This window comes from Corvus brachyrhynchos, unplaced genomic scaffold (assembly GCF_000691975.1).
Source record: "Corvus brachyrhynchos isolate BGI_N302 unplaced genomic scaffold, ASM69197v1 scaffold89, whole genome shotgun sequence".
Classification (NCBI taxonomy): Eukaryota; Metazoa; Chordata; class Aves; order Passeriformes; family Corvidae; genus Corvus; species Corvus brachyrhynchos.
The window spans coordinates 4,162,381-4,181,513 of NW_008246063.1; the positions used below are offsets into that span (position 1 = coordinate 4,162,381).

At 41.3% G+C, this 19,133-nt stretch overlaps 1 protein-coding gene across 7 annotated transcripts in view; it reads left to right on the plus strand.

Annotated features, from left to right (window-relative positions):
* COL22A1 (collagen type XXII alpha 1 chain) overlaps window positions 1-19,133 on the plus strand; it is a 226,914-nt gene that overhangs the window by 70,968 nt on the left and 136,813 nt on the right. For all 7 annotated transcript variants that reach the window (XR_001866005.1, XR_001866001.1, XR_001866002.1 and 4 more), the window contains exons 5-6: window positions 11,892-12,003; window positions 18,762-18,885. Coding sequence is in view for 3 of the 7 variants with exons in the window: in XM_017746704.1 (XP_017602193.1) it covers window positions 11,892-12,003; window positions 18,762-18,885 (236 nt within the window). In the remaining 4 variants the exon portion in view is untranslated. The remainder of the gene's footprint in view (window positions 1-11,891; window positions 12,004-18,761; window positions 18,886-19,133) is intronic.

The following is a 19,133-nucleotide window of genomic DNA, read 5'->3' on the forward strand; positions in this document are numbered from 1 at the left end:
CGGAACGAGCGCATTCGACCGACATCCTCCTGGGGAAAAAAATGTATTTGTGGTGCCTGTGTGACAGGCATTGTGCCCTCCCTTTGCACGTGGCAGTCTCCTTGGGAAGCCCCCGAGAGGCCAGTGAATAGTCCACGAACAGCTGATATTTGTGAGGGATCGCTGCCTTGGGTCAGTGGATGCGCAGTCACAGTGGTCGCCAGCAGAGACTGCACACGTGCAGTGCTGGTGGAGCTGGCTGTTCGTGCAGACAGCACCACTCTCCTCTCCATCCTCAGGGTTATGCTCATACAGGCAGGACTGGAAGCAGCTGTGACATTTGTGAGAGATGGGGCAGAAGGATGCAGCCTTGCTGTGCCATGGCACAGTCACTTTTGTGTTTTTCAGTGACCCATCACTAGGCAGTGCTAATGGGATAGGGCTCAAAACTTCTTATTTCCTCCTCCCCCTGCATTTTCTCTAGGAAGTCTCCCAGATAATGTGAAACTGGGCTGAGCTGAATTTGAAACTGAGTTCTGACATACAGACAGCTGGTGATAGCTGCTGTAAGTCCTGAGAAGCAAATAGGGAAAGGAACAGCTGACCTGTACCTGTAGTCACAGGAGCTATGTGAGTCTCCTGTGAGCTGGAGAAAATGTCTGGACTTGTGTTGTGAGGTGGATTTGTCCTCTGGGCTGGTGGATGTGATACCTGCAGTAAAGGTGATACTATGGAGGTCCTGTTAGCTCATTTTTTAGGAGTCTATACTAAAGTCTTATGAAGAGAAGCTGAGGGAACTGGGGGTGCTTAGCCTGGAGAAGAAGAGGCTAGAAGGGACCTTATTGCTCTCCACAACTCCTTGGGAGGAGGGTGTAGTGAGGTGGGGGTCAGTCTCTCATGCCAGGTAACAAAAGTGACCAGAGGAAATGGCCTCAAGTTGTGCCAGGGGACGTTTTGTTTGGATATAAGGGAAAATACCTCCACTGATTAGATGGTCAAGCATTGAAACAGGCTGACCAGGGAACTGGTGGAATCACCATCCCTGGAAGGCTTTAAAGCCATGTAGATGTGGCACATGGGGACATGGCCTGGTGATAAACCTGGCAGTGTTAGGTTAATGGTTGGACTCAGTGATCTTAGAGATCTTTTCAACCTTAATAATTCTGTGATTCTACCATTCTACTGTGCAATAGTTAACACTATAGCCTAGATCACTGCACTTAAAAAGTCTTTGAAGTTTTTCAGAGGTTGACAAATGGTTCACTTGTGTTCAAAGGCATTTTAATATTCAGTAACTCTAAAAAAAACCCAAAAAAACAGGTCAAGCAGGCAAATAATTACCAAAAGAAATCATCTGTGACTTCTAAGCACAGCCAATGCAGTCCTGTGGGCTGGCTCTAACCTGTGCATGCCCAGTGTCCAGACCTGCCAGTCATCCAACATGGGCACCCTGGTTTCTTTAGGGGTTGTGTGACAAGGAATTTCCCTTCTCCAGAAACTAAAGAATTGCTGAGTTAAAATGTACAGTTACCCCAACAGGGAGCAGGGAGTCACCAAAGTGTGCATTGGTGAGTGAGCCTGGAAATACTAGAACATCCTCTAAAGTGTGCACAGCCAGGCTGACACCAACAGAGCTGGGGTGAGTTCTTTGAATTAGAAAAAAACGTTTTAAATGATTTTTTTTTTCTTAATATGGTCAGAGACGTAGCTGTTAACCAAAGCCATGGATCTCAATGGACTCCTGACAGAGCAAATGACCTGACATCAGGTCTGTGCTGGAGCAGGCAGCATGGCTGAGCTTCTCAAAAACATCAGGAAATACGCAGAATGAACGCTGAATTTACTTTAAAATGTGCTTCTGCAGGAAATAAACTGGTAACAGCTGAGCAGTCCCTGTGAAAGACTTTCCCCGGTCTGAATCCCCACAATGACAAATTCTGACATCTGCATTCACATAAAAGTTTTAACAAAGGTTAATCATACACATGAAAGTGCACGTGAATTATTCAGATCTACCTGCACATTAAACAAAATAAAAATAAATCTGTCCCTAAACCTTTTTTTTTTCCTTTGACTAGTAGTATTTTCTTTCTCCCAGAAGTTAAACAATCCAGGTCTTTTTCTTACTCCAGTGCATTTGAGATTGATGAAAAGGAAATAAATTCAATTTTGCCTGTTCATACCCAAGAAGCAACCAATCCTTTGGCTATAAAAAGACTAATAGGTTGTCTACCTGTGATATACTTTCAGTTATTTCTCAGTCCAAATATTCTAGATTAATTCTCCTTCAGAAACCAGCCCATGGATTTTTCATCAGTGCAAGCTTTCTGGTTATTGTGGACACATGAGGAGAAGAAGGCATAAATAGAATCTTAATAAACTACTCCAAATTCTTGGAGTTAAATTAGTCTGTCTGATAAGAATTCTCTGTGATGACAGCTGTGGCCAGGTTTTGGGGTAGTGGTAGGTCTAATCTGTTTTGTACTGGTCACCTGGCATAAGCAACCATGACAGTCTCTTAAAGAGTAGTAGTCCCTACCTGCTTTCATATTAGGCCTTGTTCATCACACCTAAAATTACTGGGAATATTTTAATATTCATAAATAGCTTATTGGTTGAGTTTTCCTACAGCCCAGACAGCATTACAAGGAGAATCTAGCAGGTCTTAGTAAGATGTTTTTCTTTAAATATATTTTCCTACCTTAAAAATAATACTTCTTGCTTGTACAGAGGTCCTCCCCTCCCCACTGCTTTCCCAAGGGATGACTTTGAGGATGTGCCACTTGATGGTTTTCTGGAGGAACACAGAGCACCTTGACACCCGAGGAACTCAAAAGAGGCCTTCAAAATAGAGGAACTAATTAAAACCAGAACCTAATACAAATAGTCCCAGGAAAATTCATCTGGTTCAAGGCTATCTGGCACGCAAAGGACATCAAAGGAGTAATGAACTCCTGTTTAATCTTGTAAATCACTAGAGCAGGAAAGGAGCTGAAAGAGGGTCTATGGCAGCAAGCCGAGTGTCCATCACTGAGAAAATGGAGATGACTTCAACACAAGAAAAGCCTTCAGTAATGAGGCAAAGAGTTCAGTGTCAAAACCAGCTTTCAGTCTTGTTCAATATGCCGCTTGCAACTGTTTGAAAACTGAGAGGCAAAAGGGTAAGAGAGAAGCAGGGTACTGATGTAGATAAACAGAACCATGCATCACATAAAGTGGTGTGTTATTAACATGGGATCAGGTGTTGAAAGGTGCTGCCTCAGAGGCAGCTGCTGTATACATTAATTTATTTCCTGTTTTTACAGCAGGCTGGGGGTTAGATTACAACAGCCTTTACACAAGGTGGGGTGGCTAGAATTGTGTATTCACTTACTTGCTTCTGTTTTTTAATTCTCTCTCATACTGCATCTTTGGCCTAATTTTCTTACTGGTTTATGCTCATTTTATCTTTCCTGAAGTGTTATTTTTTCTTTCCTGTGTAAAGATACCAAGTGCTGTATTTTTCTCCTCTGTTTTGGCTGAAACTTTAGACTGATGTTTCTGAAACAGTGGCCCCATATTTCAGTCCAGTGACTACCTGCTCACCTGCCTCACTGCCTCTGGAAGATTGCTCCTTTTTGAAGTATTACTCCATTATATACCTCAAGTAAGGTTTCTGCTCCTCATAATCCCAAATGTGGATTGGTGCTCGAGCTGAGGTCAAACTCCTTTTTGTGGTCTGCATGGGACTCTTGGGGCTTGTTCCTTTCCTGGGGCCAAGGAAAAGTAGAAATTGTGTCTTCCAGTGCTGTGATGCAGAAGCAAACCAGGATCAGTAAACCAACAGCCTGAGTGGTGGCATCATGTACCGGGGTAAATCTGATACATAAATTTTTTTAAATTGAGACCATCTAAAATGTGCTCTAAGCCAAATTATTGAGTATGACCTAGAAGGTAGCAGGCTTGCTGGAAGATACCTTCTTCATGCTGGTGTAAGACCTGTTCCACCTGCTTCAGCATTAGGTTAAGCTCTAGCTGCTCTCCCTGCTGGAATCTGGGGATCTGGTGAGAAGAAAGTTGGGTCAGCATGAAGTGTTGCTTGAATCCCAGCTGGAACATCAGTGGAAACAAAGGTTAATAGCAAGAACCTCTTTAAAGCACTCTTGAGGCCCTTAATCTATAGACTCTGGAAAGCTTTATAGTTCCAAAATTCCCTTGCAAGCTTCTTGTAAAATTTAGCTAACAAATTTTTTTAATGACCTGTTCAACCCATTTAGTCGTCATTACAGTGCTTCATGCAGGGCATGTGGGCAGCCAATAAATCTCTGGTTTGTTCCTCCAGAGGTACAGTCCTTAATGCTTTGGGGGTAAGTCAGGGAACCACTGCTGACTGATGATGCTGAATCAAACTGCTGGGAGAGCTGAATGGGGGTTGAATTACCCATGCAAAAATGAGCTGTTCCTTTTTCCATTTTTGCTGAAGAGGTGGAATACAGAGAAATAAACAGGGCAAGAAGACAGAACTCATATCCTTTGTTAGTCTTTGGAAATAATTTCTTCTGACAGCCAGAAATAGTTGGGGAAAAAAAATTATTCCAGAGAACTACTTTCTTTCAAACCCCTTTATACAACCATTTGCAATGCCACAGGTCTAAAGAGTGTGAGCTGCAAGACTCATGCACCTGCACTTGTGCAAGGTGTTTGACACAAGCATGACATGCTTGTCTCTAAATTGGAGAGACGTGAATTGGACAGAGGGACCACTCAGATAAAGAGCTGGATGGGTTGGCATTCAAACTGTTGTGGTCAATGGCTCAATGTCTGAGTGGAAACCAGTGATGACTGGTATCCCTTGGGGTTGGTATTGGGGCTGACACTGTTTGACATTTTTTTGGTGACATGGGCAGTGGGATTGAGGCACCCTCATCAAGTTTGCTGAGCACACCAAGCTGTGAGTGCAGTCACACCCTGGAATAAGGGGATCCAGAGGGAACTGGACAGGCTGGAGAGGTGGGGCTGAACCTTATGAAGTTCAGCAAGGCCAAGTATGAGGTCCTACACGTGAGTCAGAGAATGTATTGATCGCAGCCCTGAGGAGAAGGACTGGAGGGTGCTGGTGGATAAGAAGCTCAACATGTCTCAGCCATGTGCACTTGCAGCCCAAAAAGCCAGTCATGTCCTGGGCTGCATCCAAAGCCGCATGGAGAGCAGGAGGGGATTGTGCTCCTATATTCTGTCCTCATGAGACCCCATCTGAAGTGCTGCTCTGGGATACCCATCATAAGAAGGATGTGGAGCTGTGGGAGGAAGTCCACAGGAGGCCAGAAATATGCTCAGAGGGCTGGACAACCTCTGCTTTGAAGACAGGCTGAGAGATCTGGGGATGCTCAGCCAGGAGAAGAGAGGGGGCCAAGGACACCTTCTTGCAACCTTCAATACTTAAAGGGGGCTGACAAGAAAGCTGGAGAGAGACATTTTAAAAATGCATGTGGTGATGGGACAAGGGGAAATGGCTTCAAACAGAAAGGGGGAAGGTTTAGGTGAGATACTGGGATGAAATTCTTTACTGTGAGGATGATAAAGAACTGGAACAGATTATCCAGAGAAAAGAGTGTAGGTTTAGATAAGATGTGGCAGAAAATCCTTGGAGATGGAGATTTAAAATTATGCCTAAAATCTGATACTCTCTCAGCTCTTGACAGGGTTTCCTTTCCTGTAGAGGAAGAAATGTCAGGAACAGCAAAAATACTGTAGCAGATGATGGCTACTATGACAATAGCATGCTGAATAAAGTCAGTGGCCCCCCTTTGGGATTTGGACACTTTTGCTTCTATCCCAGCCCTGAACTGAGACACAAATAGCCGCTTTCAACACAGAGCACTGTGGAAGACAAGGATGCTGAATGTTTAGATACAGGAGGAAAAAAATAACTCTCGTCTATACTCTGCCTTCACATAACTAATTTGCCAGACCTATCTCATTGAATTCACCATGTAACCTTATCTTATGGCATGATAGCATGTTTTTTTTTCTCTTTTTTTTTAGAGTCTATATTAGCACAGAAAATAACTAAGGTAACAAAAACTAGGGCTCTTTACAGTGGTAATAACCTTGCAGGCCATGCTGGAAGAATTAAAAGGGACACTGAGGGCATACAGGCTCTTCCTTGTGGTCACAAGCAATCTGTGAAAACTTAACTTTCAAGAGTGCAGAAATGTTAGACAAGATCATGTATTTTCTGGAAGACTCCCAGGTGCTACTGTTTTTCATAGGAATTTATACACTGCTCTGGTGTACAATAAAGTTTAGTGTCGTTGACTATCCTCCAGTAAAAGTAATGTGTGCAATTTTATCACAGGCTGCACAGATTGCTGTTTTCAGAAGTGTCAGTGAACCAGCAGGTGATGACAACCTCCCTGATCTTGGCTACTGGTGATATTTCATCAGTGCATTGGCAAGGCTGATAATTCAGCTGGGAGGCTGAGCAAAACCAGAGTCAGGAGCATTTACTGCAAAACCTGCTTTGTTTGATATTAGTGCTCATGGCTGGCAATCCACTGTAGTAAATATATCCCAGACTCCACACTTGAGGCTGTTATGTCCAGTGCCTTTCCTGATTCCTTTCTCAACCACTTTCCACATTCCTCTCCAGGTTGTTTTCTCACCAAAAACTTTCACAATTAGAAGTATCCCACTTTTTCCCCCTGTGAGTGTTATCTTGGGATCCTTGGGAACACAAAGCAAGAGACTCTTTTCAGAATCTTCTTTGGGAAAAATAAGAAGTCAGTGATTCTGTGCTGCTTTGAGAAGCCTTTCCAAATGTACACACTGCTGTGTTTTGTGGCTATTAAATATTACATTTTTTATTCTCTTTTTCTGGCTTTGGATGCTGTTTTTATTTTGTGGGGTTTTTGCCCCTGAAGACAGAACAATCAGGAAAATCTCAACATACACATGAGCTTCCACCATGCTGCCCATATCAGATCCTTAATGGAGCCAGGCAGAAATCCAGCTCATATTCAGGGCAACCAACCATGGCCCCTTTAGTCAAGTCTTCAGATAATTATCTTAAAATAAAGGTTGTAGGATCATGGGATGAATACAGAGTTGTCGGATCATGCTTTGGCCATGCTTTAAGGTGCTGGGTGCAGTGTGGACATTGGTCCTGTAAAAGAGATTCTGGCTGCACATTACAGTTAGATGATGTATAAATTGTCCAGTGCCAAGTTTTGTCATCTTCCCCCTGCAACAGAAAGATCTGGGTGTGTTTTCTGATTCTGGAAAACAGGCTGCTTCCTGTAAGGGGGTTATAACTCTTACGTAGTGACACATTCAGCTGATTTGATCAGCAGAGCAGTGCATAAGAAATTACTTTTCAAGCCAAGTATACTGTTACAAATCTGAGCTTCTCTTTCAGCTCTCTATTTTAATTTTAATATGGACTAGGGTCTGTTGCTTTTCAGGAGATGTAATCATGTTAGAGGGTTTCAGTGGCCCCATATTGTTTTAGAAGCTCTAATGAAGTAAGAGGCTTAAGATCAAAGCGCATCTTACTAAATGCCATGTTTATGGCATTACTGATTAAGCAGTTCATGAGCCAATTGGGAAACCACACCTGCCCTGTAACACAAAAAGCCACCTTTTAAATCAAAGCAGCTGAGAACAAGAAAATCCTACCTTTTCACCCTGTGCTTGAGCATGGTACAATAGGTAACAGCAACTTTGTCCTTGCTAATTTAGGCAGGTCTGTTCTTCCCCATTCACTTGTAGAGATGACTGGGAAGTTTGGGAAGTGGCATCTCACTCTCCATATGCCACTGACAATATGGTGCCTCCTTGGTGGTGGGAAAACCAATGAACAGACTGTACTTCTGCTGTAACTCCAGCACAGAAATGCTGTGTGACACATTTAACTGTTTGGGGAAAGATCTCATTGAGCAGTTTGTCCACTGTTAGTGGACAAACACTGCTAGGTGAAGTGTCCTGGTCAGGTGGTACAGAAATGAGCACAGCATTGCTTATTTTTTTACATTAATATTGTTGTTCAGGATTAAAAAGTCAAAACTGAAGGCTTCATGCTGTCTCCCTCACAATACCCGCTCCATTCCTGAAGTCAAGGGAACATAATCTATGCAAAATTCTTCCAGGCACATGAAGTAAACAAAATTATAGTAGTAATAGTAGCAATTTAGTACTAACAGTAGTAATACTACTAGTAGTGGTAGTGGTAATAGTAATGGTAATAATATATTTGCTTGTCCTTCAGCTGAAACAGTCTTAGAGGTTCAATTAATTCATAAATTCATTTTTAGGTTTGCCTAGGTGTTTTCTTTCCAGTTCCACTTGAGTAATCTGCCTTTACTACTTTCTCAGCTGACATAACAATATTTTGGGTTTGTTTGTTCTTCAGAAGTGATTTTGAAAATCATAGCTGGTTAATCCAGCTGAATTTAAAAATCTGCAACCTTTACTCAATCCTGATGGCAAATGAGGAAATGTGAATATAAATTATGTGTGATTTGTTAACAGTTTTACTGTAAACTCTGCTTTACTCACTGCACAAAATGGATAGCATTCCCAATAAGCAGAATACATCTCAGACAACTTCAGTACTCTGAAAATTCCCATCTGTACGAACTCCCTCTCCTCTGAATGGAAGGAGGCACTTCCAGGTAGGGGTTCAGCCTGTCTTTAAGATGAGTTATCTTTAAGATGAATTGTCTTAAAGACCTCTAAATTTCTCTGCTGACTCACAAGGAAACTGAGGAAGCCTGCATCCATCACATGTCTCTTTTTCAGACAGCTAAAATTAGGTGAGATGCATCTCATCCTTGTCAGAGTTCTTAATTTTTTTTAGTGTATGGCCTGATGACAAATCTTCTGTAATTCTATTGAAATCTTTCAGCAAGCAAAGTGCCCCTTACCCTTAAGGGCTTTGGTTGTAAATGGAGTATCCAAGAGTAGAGGTTATCTCACCAGTTGGGCAATATTTCAATTTGACACAGAACAAATCAATAGTGTGGTTAAAATAAAAAACCCTTTGGTTTTGAGTGTGGACTCTGACACAGCTAAGGACTTAACGTTTCCGTGGATCTACATTACATCTTTCAAAAAGCCATCGTCATTCATCAATTAAATAAAAATAGAGAAAGAAATTTTTGATTTGCCAATCCATAATCTGAATAAAAGAAAAAAAATGCCATTGTTTTTTACTTTTGTGCTTTATCCAATCCTAAATGTAAATGTGATTATGTTGTGAGAGTGTGACTTATTTTCATTACACCAAGTTCCATTTGCAAAATAGTTCTGATAACCATGTTTATGTTTCATGGAGTTATTTAGGCATTGAAACTGCATTTTGATGGGAAATTCAGGGAAAAAAAAGAAGATATTGATTGAATCTGACTTCTGTTTCTACTGGAAAAGCATACTATTGCACACAGCTTCACAGTTGCTCATGATGTGAACGTTCATTTGAGTTGTCGGAGAAAATGAGAGCAGCTTTGGGCCTGAGCCCTAACTATGGGAAAACTTAGCAGGACATTCTTGTCACTGTACCTTGCACTTGTGCATTTTTAGCAAGGGAGCTTTACAGGACCCATGAGGTGAGCAGGATTTCACAGCTTGAGGCCTCTGGTGACTGGACGTAAGGACGTCACTTGGGCAGCATTTCAGCCTTCACCATCCACAGCTCCTCTCCTGTGAATGGTTAACAATTTCCCTTCCCAGTCAGTGTGGTCTCTTCCTGCCAGCAACACTCAATTGCTTCCCTCAATTCCTGTAGCTGGTGTGGATGATGGATATGTACTGTGCAGAGAAATGAGCTGTATGGACAAGTCATAGTGTTGTTTGTGACAGCCGGGAGGGAGCTCTCATGTTCTGGTGGGGTCTATTTACCCTGATTTATAGCTGCAATCGTGGCCAATTGCAGTGTGTCAGAGGGTGTATCACTGGAGTTGTGCAGAGGTGATTATGAGGTGCAGCCATGAGGCCCTGGAGCATCTTAACTGCTTTATTTGCCCTCCTGAATGCCCAGTAATAACTGAAAATAGAGTGGACAAAAGGGAAAAGCTGTTGACAGCCAGGAAAGTTACTGTAGTACTAAAGGCCTCAACTTGGCACCAGACAGCCATTTCTGTCTTTGCAAACAATTAAGAGTATATTTCCTCAGAAAAAGCAATTTCTTCTGAAAAAGGTCCAGAAAATGATGGAAGCTTTACATTTTATTTGCTGTTTGCTATTTTGATTTGCCTAGGCACTGGCCCATGCAAGTTTTTGCACCTATTTATTCATATAAATGTGAAGAATAATATCATTAGGTTGGTGCCTTTTCATGTTGAAGCTGTTTTCAAGCTCTGCAGTGCCTTTCAGCCTGAAAGGTTCATGAAGACAACTAAGAAACCCAAGAATCTTCAGGCTTAATTTCATCACATTAAAATGTTTATCTATCCTAGAAAACTTTTAAGAGCTCACTAACTGAACAAAGTTGAAAGAACTGCCATAGTTTAAAAGCAACTTATCCAAATAAGCTACACTTATGTCATCAGGTTTGTGTGCTGGAATTACAAAAGCAGGAGTTAATATGTGCAATTGTGCATATGTGAGGGGGAGAAGATGTTGGAATAGGCTGAATAACATTAAAACACATATTCTCTGCTCAGTTGCTCACAACATGCCTTTTACAGTGCCTTCGCCTCTAACTCCACAGAGTGTTTGGTTCTGGGAGTGGCTGATAGTTTGGATTTGCATCCTGTGGAGCCAGTTTGGAGATTAAAGCAGGATGTTTGCATCCACACAGTTTCACACCTCCAGGAACTGGATGCATTCATGGCACCATTGCACCCTTCCTGTCCCTCATGGTTTAGCACCTGGGACTTCATGTCACAAAACCATGTGTTCATTGTGGCTGGGACCATGTTGATACTGGAGCAGTGTAGACTCACTTGTGTGGTTTAGGATTGAGCTAAAAATAGCTTGTTAGAACAAAGTCAGAAGCTTTAGACAAATGTCTTCCATCAAAATTCATAGCTCTCAATAATGATAAGTTGATTGGACTGAGTTGTATTAAAATGATATGAAAAGTGTATGTAGTCAAGTTTCTTGGACAAGTAGTTTTCAGTAAAGACCTGGACCACTGGAGTGGACACACAGTGGAGGTCCATGAAAAAGATGAGAGGACTGGAACACCTCTGCTGTGAAAAAATTTTGAGAAAGTTGGGGATGCTCAGCTTGGAGAAGTGAAGGCTCCAGGGGGACTTTCTCATGGCCTTTCAGTATATAAAAGGGCCTTGTAAGGAAGAAGGAGGCCTTTTATCAAGGTCTGTAGTGACAGGACAAGGTGCAACAGTTTTAAGCTGAAAGAGGGTAGATTTAGATTGGAGATAAAGAACTAAATTTTTACAATGCGGGTGAGGAGACACTAGACTAGGTTGCCCAGAGAAGCTGTGACTGCCCCATCTCTGGAAGTGTTCAAGACCAGGTTGGATGGGGCTTGGAGCAATCTGGGCTAGTGGAAGGTGTCCCTGCCCATGGCAGAGGGATTGGAACTAGATGATCTTTGAAGGTCCCTTCCAACCCAGAACATTCTGTGTTTTCTATTAGTCTATGAATAAGAGCTTTAGCCTGCACTTGTGCATTTTTCTCCATGGGAGTTAATGAATTATGCAGCGTTTTCAGGATGTTGTGGCAATGCAAACATTAGCTACTAATTTCTGGAAAACACTGTTCAAGCCTGTGACAGCTTGAATTTAAGCTTGGTTTTGAGTTTTTTGACTGAGAGGATTAGACCATATCAGAATTTTGTTCTGGCTTTTCCCAACAGGAACAAGACTCGTTTCTGAAGTGCAGTTTGTGGGCTAAGGTATCCATGTAGTTACAGTTGGAGGCATGTCCCACTGCCTGATTAATGTCATTTATGTTTCTGTAATGGATAGGATTTGACCTGATGGATTCGTTCAGCGTGAAGCAGATTTTTGGAATGAAAGAAGATGGGATTCAGAGTGCTTATGTACGGCTTGGAAGCTTTCCGGTTGTTCAGAAAACTGAGTGAGTACTCTGGGTTTTCACTTTATTTTCATCTGAACCTCTGCCTTACATTATTTGGTTCCTCTAGGTTAACCTTGTAATAGTTATCTGGTACCTACAGGTTTATTTCTGCTTTGAGTAGCTCTTTCAGTTCAGCTCACAGAATATGCACGATGTGATCAGGAGTCTCAGCAGTAACTACAGGCTCCATCCTGGCAGAATATGAGCTGTGTTTGGTGTATCTGAGTGGTTCTGAGGAGCAGTATCAAGACATTCACAAAAGAACTTAGGGCTTCATAAATAGCTTCTGAAGGGAATATTTGGTAGCACTCCCACTGAGATGGAAATTAGCTAAATTGTGACGAGTTAGCAAATATGGGTTCTGGCCTTGTAGAAGAATGAGAAGGTTTTAATCCTGTGTCAGCATGGATTCAGTCCTCAGAGTCTTTTCTCACCTAAGGCTGCCAGTAGTGTTGCAGTCTATCACAAGTGTTTCTTTGGGTTGTCACTTGAGCCCTGCTAGCATTAGCCTTGAAAAGAGTGAGTGCATAATTGCACTGAGTAACTGTGAGCCATAGATTGAATTGTCATCATTAACATTTTTGCAGTAAATTTCTCTATGCTGGTTTGAACTTCAGCTTAAAAAAATCAATAATACTTCTTTTCCTTCTTATGGATGAGGACTTTTATTTTTCAATCTGTTTTTAGCTCTTTTACTCAGCTCACTTCATTTTTGAGATTGTCCCATGAATTACATTTGCTTGATTTCACAATATTTTTTTTTCATCCTGGAACCAAACAGGATTGATGTACTCTTTTCCCCTCCCTCTCTTTTTCCATGTTAATACACAATTAAAAAAAATAAAAAGTAAAAATATGACATACTGAGAGGAAAACTGTTTTCTCTAGAGTCCATAAATGATATCAAGTCCAAGGGTAAAGAGAGTCATGATCAGTGATCTCATTCAACACAGCTAATTAAAATCATCTTAGGTTTGGTATATACATAACTGGTCTGAGTGTGGATGGGAATAAACCATCAACCTATTTCATTTGGATGGGAATAAACCTATTTCATTTGTCTCACTGTGATCTCTGGGTTCTGGGTGATACTATGACAAATAGTGCAATCCTTGGAGTATAAGGAACAGACAGGAACTGTCACGTATGAGCTGATAATCTTCATATCACACAGCTCAGTCACTGCTGCTGCTGTGCCCAGCCTTAGTTTCCGTAAGTCATTAGGTATAAATGGAGTGAATGAAAGTTTGAAGAGCTGTGGAGCAAGTAGGATAGTGATAAATTCAAGAGGTACAGCGTAGACAGGTAAAATTAGGAAGCAGCCAACAACTGAAGGGATCATTCTTTGTGAGAACCTCTGGGAAATCAAAGCTTGGCAAAGGGTCTTTGAATAAGGGTCATAGTAGACTGAAAGTCAGTGGCTACTTGACATCAAAAACCAGCAGGGAAGAAAGGCACGCTTTTAAGGATGAATGCAATTAACCGCTGAAGAAAGTTAGCACAGATTACACAGAGTTGTCCATTTGAATCCCTTTTTCAAAATAAGGATTGAAGTACTTTGTTGTTGTTGTTTCTGTTGTTATTTTCTCAGACTGAGGGAGTGAAGCCAGACCAACCAGCTGTGATGACTTTCCATCTGCTCAGATTACGCCCATTTATTTGTTGTTGCTGTTGTCTTTAAAATAAGCACAGTATTTTATGGCCCAGGACAATTAGAAGTAAAACATCCTTAATTAGTAGATTAAAATGAATAAGATTCCTTTTGGATGATTCTGAAACATGGAATTCAAGGAGGACTTTTAAATTTTCAGCCTTTTGTATTATAACTTCCACACTCCTGTGGTTTGGGAATGAACCCAAATGGATATAACACCATGGAAGGTGTTTGCATATTTGGTTTGTTTTAGCATTTGTTTGCCAGGACTCTGAGATGCTGCACATAGGGTCATTGCTCACAGAAAATGAAATCTTGTAAAGCTCCACAAAACCGATAACTGGAATAATAAACCAAACAAAAACATCTGTTGTGGCTCACAGATAACCTCCAGCAATGTTTAGCAACTGATAGCAACATCTCATAATTAGATACAAAATCATTAACTGAGTAATATATGTGATTCACTTTATTATCTGCTTAAAGGATTTGTATCCTTTTATACAAGCAATAGTACTTCTACAAAGTGCCAGATTAGCTGTCTGGGAAATGTGCCTACTCATCTTCGGATCTGTAACCTACAACTATGAACTTTCTTCCTCTTTGTGGTGAGGCATCATCTGTGAGCAAGCAAACCCAGCAGCCAGAGCTTGGCTGCAGTCAAGGACCTGATCACTGAAGGACACACAGGTGTCTGTACCTGTCTGAGGACTGGCCCCAAAATCTGGCTGGTGCTTGTCCCCACTCTTCATGTAGCTGGGGCTGTCCTGCTGTATGTTCATGGCTCCTCAGTGGATCTTCTGGCCAAAACTGTGCCCCAGACTTCTGGTTTTGGATGCTCAGGCTTGTTTCTCATTACTGGTGTCTTGTCTAATGCCAAGATTTTGGCTCATTCTTTTGTTCTGTCATCTATCTATATCTCCCAGGACCCTCCCCCTGACCATGTCCATCCCTCAGTTTTCTCTTTCCTGGTGTGGTTCCAGCCTGACTTGATCATGATCTTGGCTACCACCTCACAGAATTACCTGATGCTTGATCTAGTCGTGATCTCTTTGCTCTTTATATTGGGATAGTGTTGTACCAGTACAGCGTCTTGGGTTGTTTAGGGCATGTATACCTTGGTGTGTATTTCTGGGGACTGTGTCTCCTGACATCAGCTTTGACTGCAGTCACCTGCCTTAGGTTTCTCCATGGGGTCCTGCCCTGGTCTCATCATTTGTCTCCTTCCCAGGGAAGAAATTGTACAAAAAGCTACTGAAACCTCCTACACTGAATATGGAACCTGTTGAAAGTTTCCTTGTTTCTTACTTTTCCCAAACAAATACTTCATATTGAGAACAGCAGAGACAAAAAAGCTTGTTCATCTTAGAGAAGGGAAGAGTCAGGGAGGGAGGATCTTACCCATGTGTATAAATACCTGATGGGGAGGAAACAAAGATTATGGAGCCAGAATCCTTTTAGTCATATTCATTGACAGGACAAGAAGGAATAGGAACAATTTAAATCCATTAAATCTAAACACAAGAAAAATATTTTTAGATAAGATGATCTCAAGAGGTCCCTCACTGTCTCCTATTTCTAACAAGGTAAAGGAGATAAAGCATGATGGAGGTGGAATGACTGAAGGCTTTTTCGGTCTTGTGGAGAGTAAAGGACTGTAGGGAGAGCTGAGAAACAGAGAAAAGACTGCAGCAAGGAGAGGAGAACAAGTTGTTCACATGGCTTCTTGTGGAAAAAAGTTGTTTTGGGAAAATTAAACTACAGCAAGTGAGATTTAGGATAGATTCCTTTTTCTTACAGCATGTAGGACAGAGAAACACAGGAAGAAATTACCTAGAGAGGTTGTATCTTTTCCATCACTGAGGTTTCTGAAGTAGAAGCCAAAAAGATGCCTGCCAAAGATGTATGAGACACCTCCTTCCACAGCCTTTTTCCTTTTTCCTTTTCCCTTTTTATTTTTATTTTTTTCTCCTGTCATTCTAAGACCCTCTGGTGATGAGAAGCATATGGAAATGAACTGGCTTTCTTCAACTTGGTTTTGCAGATCTTAGTGGGTTACATTTCATATTAGTGGGTTTTAGCTTTGTAAAATTGGTCAGATTGCTGAAGTACATTAACTACACTCTTCCTCACCAAACACCTATTAAATGCTGTTACATTCAGTGTCTGAAATGAGAACTGATACTATCATTTTTTCCACAGGGTTATGATAGATGTGGGATCTCATGCTTATTGTCCCAGATGAAAGCTCTTATTGCAAATTAAAGCATGTGAGGTTGCTATATATTGAAATTCAGCAATGGTTAAGAGAGTTTTCTGCCTTCTTATTAAATTTTTTTTCTTTGTACAAGTTGTGATTCACCTGACCTTGTAGTTGAGTTAATTGACTCTTAGACTAACCTTCAACACTAGGGGATTATTTTGTCTTGGAGTTTTATTAGGGCCTCTTCTGCAATCTATCCTGTTGTCAGAATTATAGAACAAGGAGCTGGCAGAATGCTCCCTGTCAGTACCAGCAAAGTTCCACAATATCGATCATCAGTTCAGTTCAGCCTTGTGTGAAAGAAGAACATAAAACATTTCTGGGGACAGCAATCCCTGCTCTTGGATCCCCAAGTAAAGCTGAACTTCTAGATGGAGATCGTTTTTAAATGAGGAAATAAGTTAAAACTCCTCAACAAAGTTTTTGTTATTTATGTAGCAATGCAGCTCTGTAAAACATACAGGGACCAATGACTTCAGAAACAGCTTTTGTCACATCTTCAAAGCAGTGAGAGTGTCTTTAGACTTGCTTTTGGCATGAAACCTTTCTCTGTTGGAAACTTGCATCTTGTTCCTCAGCAGCTTTAAAAATCAGTTGAGGGTGGCAGGTAATGGGTCATTATGGCTTTCTGTCAGTTTAAATCTACTTGATGGGCTGTTTGTCAGCCTTGTGTGATGAGGTGTGGCCAGGCTCACAGGGGTATTTAGGTACCTAACTCCCAGTTATTTCTGTGGGTATTAAGCATCTGAAAACCCTTTTTGAAATTAAGCTTGCATGATGATATTCCTGTTTCCAGCTCAAAGCTGTCCAGAACCATAAAATCGTTAACTTTGGAAAAGCCCTATAAGATCACTGAGTCCAACAGTTATCCTACACTTCCACGTTCACCACTAAACCATGTTCCCAAGTGCCACATCTACACTTTTATTTGAACATTTTCAGTGATGGCAAATCCACCACTTCCTGAGCAGACAGTTCCAGTGCCTGACCACCTTTTCAGTAAAGAATTTTTTCCTAGTATCTAGTTTAAGGCAATGCTCCTTCTGCATCCTACTTCTGTTCACCTCCAGGTGCTCCTTCTGGTTCTTCTTGTAGCTTTGCTAACTTCCAGGCAACTGGGGCCTCCCTGGTTAAAATAACTAGTACCAAAAAGTGAGACAGCCTTGTCTGGTCTCCTAAAGGAACGATTTTGTAGGGGAGCTAGTGGGAGCCTGGTTCAATTTTCTTCTGTGTTGGAAGAATTCAGAGAGTCTCTGTCTCCCCAGAGGGAAAACCAGCTTAAAATGATGCATATCCTGCAGGGGAACTTTATACAGCAAAAGCCATATTAATGGATGAAAACAGAGTGTTCTGAATTTATGACTTGTCTGAAAAGATAGGAGGTTCAAAGCACAGATTAAAATATGATTGAATATTTTGGCATTAGGAAAGACTGGATCTCAACCTTTGCTGCAATTGCAAAACAGTATTCTGGAAATTTTGAGGACTGTTTGCTTTTAATACAATTAAAGGCCTCTAGTTTTGTGTGCCTTGAACTGTGCCAATTTCTGCATAGTGATGGATTATGTCAACTATTCAACATTAAGACAATATCTTCATAGTTTGCTCTTCATTAATTGCTGCCATTATGTTTTGTTTTCTATCGAGTGTTTATGCCTGACTACTCAGATATCCTGAAGCAAAGACATTATATTTGGGAAGGGTTTCTTTAGGAATGATGAAAGGAGCTGGTTGGCTTGAGCATGAAGAACAATGTTAACTGTGACTCTTCAGGTGGGAAAACAGGTGGCTTAGAGGCATTACAAGCAAAGTTTGAAAAATCATGTGTGGTATAAAAGATAGAAAAAGAATAGGTTCATTGTGTTGTCCCTGATAAGAACTGAGTTAGGACCTAAACAAACAGGAGGATGCCCATCATGCAATGGGCAGCAGAGGGTGACCTTGTCAAGGCAAGTCATGAATGTCATAAGTCTACCTGAGTACAAGAGGAGGATGCAGAAGTCTAAATGAGATAAATCCATAAAAATTTATTGATATAGAAATTTCATTTGTCTCTGAATTACACTCCTGGATTCCAAAGATCTGGAGGTAGGAGAGAGATGTTTTTTCTGTTCATTCTTGTTCTTAGGCATCCAATAATGGCTAGTAACAAAAAAAATAGTAATACTGGATTATTTATCCCTTCTGTCCAGCCCTGCATCCCTATGTTATGCCAGGTTTTTATGCTGGACTAGAGAAAAACAGTGGTGGATTTGGTTACTTCATATGTTTGGTTACATGCAGGGGTTGTGGTGTCAGGCTGAGTAAATTTCTGCCTGATGTGTTTGCAATGTTTGATTTCAGAAGCTTCTGTTATCCAGGGCCACCAGCTAAGGAATATCTTGGAAAGACATGAGCTGTAGTGCCTGTTTTGGGGCAGATATTATAATGTTGTTGCTATAATTTGATGGCTTTATAGAAGGTTTTGGGTGTTCCTGGCCATTCTTGGAAGGCACAGGTCTCCAGTGCATCTGGAGCAGAACAGAATTATTTACACATTGTGTGAGTGGAAGCATGAAGTGAAAAACAACCTTTTTAACATGGTGGATACTCAACTGCAGATTTCTTTTACATTTTATCCAGTTTGAGAGCTTCACCATTGGAATGATAAAAGGGCTCCACAAAGACAGAACCTGGAGGGCACAAGCTCATGTTCATCTCTCTCCAGGCTTCCGAATAAAGCAGATTTTTTAGGAACTATGATACTTTTAGAAAGTGTTGCTGGGACATGGAGAGAGTTTTAGACGTTCTGCTCTTCACTGCTAAGCCTGATACATTGCTCTTTTTCCCCTCCCATGCCAGGGATGTATTTCCACAAGGCCTGCCTGATGAATATGCCTTTGTAACTACTTTCAAATTCCGGAAGGCTTCCAGGAAAGAAGACTGGTATATCTGGCAGATTATAGACAAGTACGGCATACCACAGGTAAGAGGCCCTTTTGCAGTGTCTTGGTTTTGAAAGACAGGTGTCTGCTAAGGAAGGCAGAAGCCTCCCTTGAAGTGGCAGATATAACCCCTTTCCCTCTGAGTTATTATAATTTTGAAATCAAGGGCCTTTAGGCAAAGATGTGGGAAATAGGAATAACAGTTCTTTACTATATATATGTATGTAACTAGTCAAACAAACAACAATAACTACGGCAGTAACAGCAATCACAAACCCAGTCCCAGCCT